The sequence below is a fragment of the Haliaeetus leucocephalus genome, unplaced genomic scaffold (assembly GCF_000737465.1).
Source record: "Haliaeetus leucocephalus isolate CR32 unplaced genomic scaffold, Haliaeetus_leucocephalus-4.0 Scaffold177, whole genome shotgun sequence".
NCBI lineage: Eukaryota > Metazoa > Chordata > Aves > Accipitriformes > Accipitridae > Haliaeetus > Haliaeetus leucocephalus.
In genome coordinates, this window is record NW_010972613.1 from 181,411 (window position 1) to 189,776 (window position 8,366).

Below are 8,366 nucleotides of genomic sequence, written 5' to 3' on the forward strand. Positions count from 1 at the left end.
GGGGAGGCATCGGCGGCGGGGGCAGCCCCATGAGGGGCAGGGCAGCGGGGGGGCGGTTGAAAAAAGGCAGGACAGAGGGGGGTTTCTCCACACGGGCAGGCGGCAAGGCATTCTCTGTCGGCGTGGCACGGCCGTCCACTGAGTCCACGGAGTCTCGGGAGTGGGCCCTCGGCGGCACACCTGCAAGCGGCACAGGAAAGAGCCATGAGCCGTGGCCGGAGGGCCTGAGGGTCTCGGAGACCTCCTCCTCCTCTTCCTCCCCACCCGTGGCAACCGGCACGAGGACCATGCTCTCCCGCAGCCCCATGAGGTGCAGCCTTGAGAGAGCTCAAGGTGCCCAGAGAAAGATCCAGCCAGCCAAACGTAGCCTCCGCTTCCACGTGCCTTGAAGGGGGTACCAGCTCTCCAGCAAGACCCCAGCTGCCCACACGGTGCCCCAGGGACGCTCACTCTCAGCCAGTGAGGCTCTGCGGAAGCTGCCGAGCAAGCGGGTTACAGGGACAGAAGCGAAAAGCCCCAAGAAATGGCGCGAGGTCCCCAGCAGAGAGGTCGCTGGGTCCCGAGTCCCCGAAGACATTAAACGACCCAGAGAGCCTGCGATCGCACACGGGTTCAGAAAGGCCTGAGCGTGGAGGAACACGAGGAGACAGAACCCAAGTGCCGACAGCAATGGAGCTGCTGGAGGAAGGAAAACTCGGCGCCCGTCTGCCCTCGAAGAGAGGGACAGGAACCCTTGCTGTGTCCAAAGAGGCTTTGAGGATGAGACAGGAGAGGTACGATGGAGGGCACTGCCTCTGCCCGAGCCCCTCGGGGGAGCCACAGCTCCCCACCGGGCCTTGCCGCTCTGATGGCCGTCAAGCGGAGCACCGTCTAGGCGCCGGCGTTCCTGAGCCGGTGGCAAGGATTCACGTGAGCTCAGCCGTGTCAACAGCAAGGCCCCTGGGGGCAGGCCGAAACTCAGCCTCCCCGTGCCCGGCGGGAGAAGGGAACACACCCTGCTCTGCTGAAATGCAAGGGCAGGTCGGGACGCGGTCTAACAGCGTATGGTGCTGCCAAGCAGCAGATCACCGTGGGCACTGGAGCTGAAGGGAGGGTGCAAAGGTCACAGCTACCCCACTGTAACTTGGCCAGGGCGCTTAGGAAGAAAGGCTTTCCTTGCATGAAATGGGCCACGGGATCTACAATGACCACAGCTGGCCAAGACCTCCTCGTACATGCTCCTGCCAACAGTCCCTGTGGCTCCGCAGAGCCCCCCAGCACGGGGCTGGGGCGTCACATCGCTGCGGAGTGAGGCAAGGACCACCTATTGCCATTGTAGAAAGCCCACGGCCAGGCCCCAGCTGGAATACTGCGTCCAGTGTTGGGCACCTTACCTCCGCAGGGATGGACAAATTCTGGAGGAGATCCAGAGAAGAGCTACTAATAGATATGGAGGGTCTTAGCTATGTTGATAGGCTGAAGAGCTTAAGCCCATTCAGTTTGGAGAGGAGGAGGAGGAGCCTACGAGGGATCTTCGCAGTGTGTGAGCACCTAAAAGGGGATCATAAAGACTCGGGTCAGGATCTAATCAGACTCAGCAGCAACAGGAAACAACCCCCAGAGACTCCTGGCAGTGTCCCCCCACCCCGAGGTCTTGGTGGGTTCAGCCTGACAGCTCTGCTGGGGATCTGCGGGGCCCGCGGGAGCTGCTGCACAGCGTGGAAGCCCCCCCCAACCTGTGGTGTGCCTTTGCCTCACTCACGTTTGCGAGCCTGCGCCTCGAACTGTGACAGGTTCTGCCGGGTTGCCAGCCTCACCTCCACCTTGTCCCCGTTGAGGATTTTGCCAGGCAGGAGCTCCAGGAGTTTGTGGACTGAGTTCTCAGAGGCAACCACCACCTCTGCGTACCTGTGGGAAAGCCTGGTGGTCAGTCAGCAAAAGCCAGCCCCAAGCGGTTCACCCCCTGGTGGGGGGTAGGGACCCCCTGCCAAACCCCACGGGGCTCTATCCGTCCTTGCTGGCAGAGACCACCCAGCACCACCCCCTCCCGCTGCCTTCCCTGGCAGCTGAAACCAGCCTGGAGTTACATGACCCCCCCCATCCCTTTCCCACACTATTTCGGAGTCTCTGCTTTACCATCCCAGCTCCAGGTGGGCTGTGCATCACCTGTGCCAGCCAGGAAAACCACCGGCTGCCTCCTCACTCTCCCCAACGCAGAGGACGTGGCCGTGAAGGCCTGACTCCCCCATTCCCCCACATGCCCCTCGGCTCTCACCCTTTCGACTGGCCATTGGCTCGGTTCTCTGCGAATTTCAGCTCCACTACGTCGTAGACACCAACCGAGCGGATGGTCTGGATCAGCTGCTGGTCAGTCGTCCACTGAGGGGAAGAGAGGCCAGTGTCAGCTCACATAGCCCTTTGCAGGACCACGCTGCCCCCCCCCAGCTAACCCAGGTTCAGCGCTCAGGGGGCTGGGGCAGGGCACTTGAGTTCAGACACCCTCAGAGCCCCTACAGGGAGTTTAAAATCAATCTCGAGTCTGAAACAGGTCCTGGGCATGGCTACCAGAGGTGTCTCTGTTCTCTACACAAGACAGAGCCTTCCCAGGACTCTCCCTGTATCTGTCAAAAGCAGAAGGTGACTTGCCCACGCAGCCCCCAAGAAGGCAGAGCCAGGTGGGGCAGCAGCCGGTGCAAGGGAAACACTGCAGCCGCTGGTCACTCGCCCCAGGCTCGACCTGAAGCCCCTTAGGGCTACGAATCCCTTTTCCCCAAGATCACAATGTCAAGCCCAGCTCACGACCCGGCCTGGGACACTGGGTCAGCGTGAATCGCGGAGGAACAGCACCCCCAAAGAGCCCTGCAGCCCCTCAGGGGTTTCTCTGGAGGACCTCCATCTGTGTATGTAGCACAGGAGACCCAAACTGCCCATGCAGGTGGTCTGGACACCCCCTCCACAAGGAAGCACAGCCAGGCAGCGATTCCACTCACCCAGGAGAAGCTGCCCACATAGACGGCAGCTCTCTTGTTGCGCAACCCGCTGTACGTGTACAGGATGGCAGGAGATTTGCTGTTGGGCTTGGGGGACGGCTCCTGGCGGATCTCCGGGGGTGCCTCTGAGCTGCTGGTGCGGCTTTCGGGGGGCTGTGAGCTGGCTGCTAGCACATCATCGTACAGGTCCATCTGATCAGCATTACTGAACTCAGAGTCCTGCAAGGGGAGACACCGTGAGCACCTCTGCAGAGGGGAGACCCCAGGTGTGAAACCACAGCTCAGAAAGGAACCTGTGGGCTGTTAAGAGCCTGAATGGGGCTCTGGAGGACCGCTCCATTCTGCTGGAGTCCTCCAACATCCCCCCAGCAATGACCGTCCAGCAGAAGCCAAACACCAACCACTACAGGAGATGCTTAAAGTCATCTCATGGTGCTGCTCTGCCGCAGGTGCCCCGATGTGCAGGGGACTGCAGATGAATGACACTGGAGGTTAGGAAGCCCCCTTCACAGTTTGCAAACCAGTTGTCCCAATTCATCAAGTGCTGACGTGCACGAGCTCTTGTGAGGCAGCACAAGCTGAGTCCAAAGGTTTAGCGCCCAAACCACTTGTCTTGGGTCTGTTCGCAGTTAGAAGGTGGTGAATCACTGCCATGAATGAAGCCACAGCAAACAGATCCGGCGCCTGTTATCTCTCACAAGCCAGCTCCTCTTGCCCAGAGCCCTGTCCCCTCCCCTTGGTGGCATGCCACCATGGTGCGTCCCTCTTTCAGCACTTCAATTTTGCAATGACAACTCCTCACACTTTCCCCTGGCCCAGCAGACCCCTCCTAGCACCACACTACTCTTCCCCACTACCCCACTGCCCTACAAAAACATGCTGTGCCCTAGGCTTATGACCACCCCTCACTTGAGCAATCCACCACAGCATCTGCTCTTCTTTCTGGGCAATGTGGAAATCCCTCGTGCACGTCTCCAGTCCAGCTGCCCAGCTCTCCGACCGGCCAAGCATTAACGCAAGCCCCACAGCAACAGGATCAACATCTTTCCCCAGCAATGAGGATTACCAGTGCCCCGAAGACAGGGCGATGGGCTCTGTTTTGCAATGCTTGACATAACCCTGGAGCATTTTTTTTACACATAAGGACGTGGGAGAAGGGAGGAATACTCCAGGAAGCAGAACCACAAGGCTTTACCCTGCTGGCTAACTGCACTGGCTTGATTTTCCTCCCCCAAACTTCAACAACAAGCCTTTTGCTTTTCTGTCTGCTCCTCCGCTGAGCTCCAGCACACACCTCACGTGAGCAGAGGACCAGCTTTCTAGGGTGTCAGCTGTCTTGAGCAATGGGGCAAGACGCAACTTGCTGCTCTGGGAGGCTACCAGGAAGAAGCTCACCTTCTGTAAGCGTGTGAGGGCAAGAGTTCAGTGGTGGAAAACCAAACACCCTCAACGGACAAGCCTCTCGCTCTTTGGCAGGCACACACTTCACAACAAGTCCAGCCTGGGGGTTTCACTTTCCCTCAAACCCTGCTCGCCTTGGATACGCCGCCACAAGCTCACTGGTTTTGGGCCAGCAGAGCCCTCTTCAGGGTAGGAGCTACACACGCCGTCTGCACGCACAGATGCACGCACACCATTTCCCCTCCTCTCAGCAGCGCAGCCTTTTACGGCACGAACCAGCCACCAAGGAATCTTCTGAGCTGTGAACTCAAGTGTCCTAGATCTGCCTTCCAATTCCCACTCTGTTCCGGGCTATATTTAATTTGGAGTGTACAGCGAGTGCTGTGTTTACTACGGATCTTCAGACTAATTGCTCACCCGGATTCAGCGTGCACTGAGCATCATTTCTGCTACAAATTACCACATTGGTATCTGTCCCACGGGAGCAATGCACAGGTCCTGTGCAGCACAAAAACAGAGGCTCTGCTCCTAAATTTTTAATTCCAGGACTTCAAAGGCAGTTCGGACAACATCTTCTGCTAAAGATAGCGCGAGGTGGTTAAATCCCCAACACTGTGACGGTCAGGAAACCGCACACATAAAACACGTCCCTTTGTGAGCTCAGGGGAGAGACGGGGAAGGGTGCTCAGCACACAGCTTTCAAAGGGTCACGGAAGTATCAAAATCAAACCACTTTCCTCCAGACATGTTGACAGCAACATCCATTTCTAAAGCAAGCCGTAACTTTTGCATCTGCCTATTTCAGCTGCAGAGCTGATCAAAAGGTTGTAAGAATTTCAACAGGGAGCAGTATTTTTACACTCATTCTCAAAACAGCTCAACTGTTTGTTTAATCCGCCTCCCACACTCCTACCCTGATGAAGCGCCTTTGGACACAGCCCAAGGCTGGAAGATTTCTGCCTGAAAGTTTCATAAAGTCAAGAACAAAACAAGGAGGGCTAGAGGAGAAATTGCATGAAAGCCCTCAGATACACTACTTAGGGGATGCTTCAGCTTGGGAGTTTTTAGAGATCCTCTGGGTCCATTCCGTTTTTGACACTCTCCTTTAAAAACCAACAGCCCAATAAGAAGATGGTGTAGAAGTACTCACAGCCCAAGCGCTCAGAGTCCACTCTGCTGCTCTCTGCCCTCGCCACTGCACTGAATTTGCAGACCATTGCTCGAAACGCACGGTAGCGAGAGGCTTCTTGCATCACCCACCGCCCCGGCACCTAACACCTTCACTGCCATTCAAACCCCGACACAGCAAATGCGCTCTGAACCCATGCGTGACGCCTTGCAAGGTGCACGGGGATGAAGCCAGGCACCGTCGGCGGTAACTACCATGTGTGCTGTGGGATTTGGAACCACGCTGGCGTCCCTGGTGTGCCACAGGGACCACAGGGCAGCCAGTGCACCTTCCTACCGCCCTTTGATCCCACATGCGCCATTGTGCACAGATTAACTCTCAGTTTCTTCCTGCTGCCGCACAGCCTGAGGCGACCGAGATGCTGGAGTTGGCGGCCTTGATAATCACTTCCAGCTTTAAGAAGCCTCCATCTACTTGGCCATGTCAAAGATCTTTTGTGTACTGTCCCCCAAACCCTCCAGTTAAATCTTTCCAGGCTGCTTCCTGCTGTGCAGCCAGGCTTGCTCCGTCCTCCTCTCAACACTGCTTAACTTCTTTACTCCCAAAGATCCCCGAGACTTGACCGAGACCAGACCAGACCCATCAGAGACCCTTTCACCTCCCCAGCAGACATACCCACGTCAACTCAAACCACTGCTTTTGTTCCCCTTCCTCTCTAGGCTTCCCAGGAGCTGAGCCTTTGCGGGAAAGCCTACCTGCAGGCACAGGTGGGACAGGCAGCGCTGGCCCATCTCCGCAGATCGCCCGTGAAGCGGCAGCAGAGTTCTCCTGTTAAGTCCTCCCACTTGTTTGTTGTTCATTAGTTGTCCTCCGAGATGTTGCAGACTTTCCAACTCACACCCACCAACATCACAGTTCTTCTCCAGACAGTAGCTACCATGTCCACCTTCACTGCTTCCCTTTGGCGTTCAGAGTAATTGCCAGAAATGAAATTTCCTGGCTATTCTGTGCGCTTCTAAACTCCAGCCCAGCGACCTCCACACATTTTCTTAATCTGCACCTTCCACCCTTATTCCCACAGCTATCCAGCTCTCCCTTCCGCTCCCAAGGCCAGGAACACCTATTTCCCGATTCTGTTAAAAGCAAATTGTGTGAAAACACACAAATTGAGGCAGTTCCTAAGCCAGAGCAGTTCTGTTTGGTCCCAGCACAGTGCTAGATTGTTTAATACATGGGGAATCGGGTTTATTCTGGGATTTTTTCAGGAAGGACGCAGGAAGCGGTATTTCAGAGTCAGAGGGTGTCCGGGCAGGGCTGCCCAGCTGTTACAAGCAGAACAGACGTTTGCTTTGCAACTCACCTTTTCTAGTGAGGTTACTGTTATTTTGGCAGTGTTACAGCCAGCTTGGACCCTGCCCTTCTCCAAGGCAACTGCTCTCAGCGGAGAACTCCTGCTTTTTCCCAAGTGGTTGGAAAGCACCTCGCAGTCCTCTCGGTTCCGAGGCAGTTAACACTGTTTCCACCATTTCGCTTTTCCCTGAAGGTCTAACCCATGGCATATTCTCACCTGATAACCTCCCACCTCCACAGAACAAAGGGTTTATCACCCTCAGCTCCTCTTCAGCCCTCTGGGAGCTTAAGGCAATTCCCTCCTCCACATGTTTTGTTTCCAGTTCGTGCAGCTTGCCCTCTAGCGCAGACCAACTTTCCTCCATGGGCTTTCCATGGTTGTTTTTAATCTTCAAACATCTGCGTTCACACCCGCTCTCCTAGATCCCTCTCTAAAGTCTGCTTCTCTAACAGCTAAGCACCCTCCCATTCTCTGTCATTTCTTCCTGTGAGTCCCAAACAGCCTCCGGGTGGGTGAGGTGGCCCATGGGCAGCTCTCCGACCGCAGCGAGTCCCCGCCACAGCTTCCCAGCCTTGGTGGTCCCGCGGGTTCAATGCTCTGGGTTCCCTCACCCTGCGGTTCCCTGGCAGTGCCTCTTCTAGTTTGGATTTCTCATTTCTCCAATTGGGCTGCAACTATCCCCTTCGATCCCTGCTCATCACTATCCTAGCAAATGTTCTGGCCCAAACCCTGCCTCCCCGCTCCTAAACATTTTGTGACCATCCACATGTTGAACCCGCAGAAAGACCCTTTATTATTCCCAGCTCAAGATGGCAGCCACCAGGATTTAGGAACAGTCCCAGCCCTCGGTTCCCCACAGGGACTCTCCAGTGCTGTACCACCTTTTCCCGGGCACACAGGTCACATCTTCCGCCTCCATTCAATGTGTACATACCAGCCGGTAGGTAAGTCCACGCTAACCGCTCCAACCCCTCGCTAACGAGTTGGCCGACGCCAATTACAGTTCTCTCCCCCAGAAAAGGGGGCTCTGTAGCCCCAGCCCCATGGCCGGATGCCGTGCTCACCTGGTTGAACTCCTCGTCGGCGTAGATGTCGATCAGATCCACTCCTTCGGACATATTTCCAGAGACGGGAGAAGGAGCCCAGGCTGGGACCGGGACGAAGCAGGAAGACCAAAGGTGCACTGCAGCATGGCGAGGGGGGAGAAAGAGGGTCAGCGAGGCACCAGAGACCCACTGTTCACATCCCCCTGAGTCCCCTCTGCCCCCCCCGTCCCTACAGGCACCCAGCCACTCCTCCAGAGTGACTCACAGCCTCAGCCCAGACCCACACAGGGGCCGCAGCAGCCCCTCACCCTCTGCCTAGGACCCCCCCCCCACCTCGCTGAGGGCCACCCCCGCGGGCAACGTAGCCCCATTTCCCCTAAACCTACCCAACCCTTGCGGGCAACAACCCCCCCTCAGGGGGCAACCATAACCCAGCCCCCCTCCCCTCCCCTTCCCATCCCACCCCGGGG

At 56.8% G+C, this 8,366-nt stretch overlaps 1 protein-coding gene across 1 annotated transcript in view; it reads right to left on the bottom strand.

Moving 5' to 3' along the window:
- CPSF7 (cleavage and polyadenylation specific factor 7, 59kDa) overlaps positions 1-8,077 on the bottom strand; it is a 23,114-nt gene extending 15,037 nt beyond the window's left edge. Inside the window, exons 1-5 of the mRNA XM_010564361.1 lie at positions 7,915-8,077; positions 2,970-3,188; positions 2,255-2,358; positions 1,742-1,887; positions 9-180 (exon numbers count right to left, since the gene is read on the bottom strand). Of these exons, the coding sequence (XP_010562663.1) occupies positions 9-180; positions 1,742-1,887; positions 2,255-2,358; positions 2,970-3,188; positions 7,915-7,968 (695 nt within the window). The 5' untranslated portion in view covers positions 7,969-8,077. The remainder of the gene's footprint in view (positions 1-8; positions 181-1,741; positions 1,888-2,254; positions 2,359-2,969; positions 3,189-7,914) is intronic.
- Between the last annotated feature and the right edge of the window lie 289 nt (positions 8,078-8,366).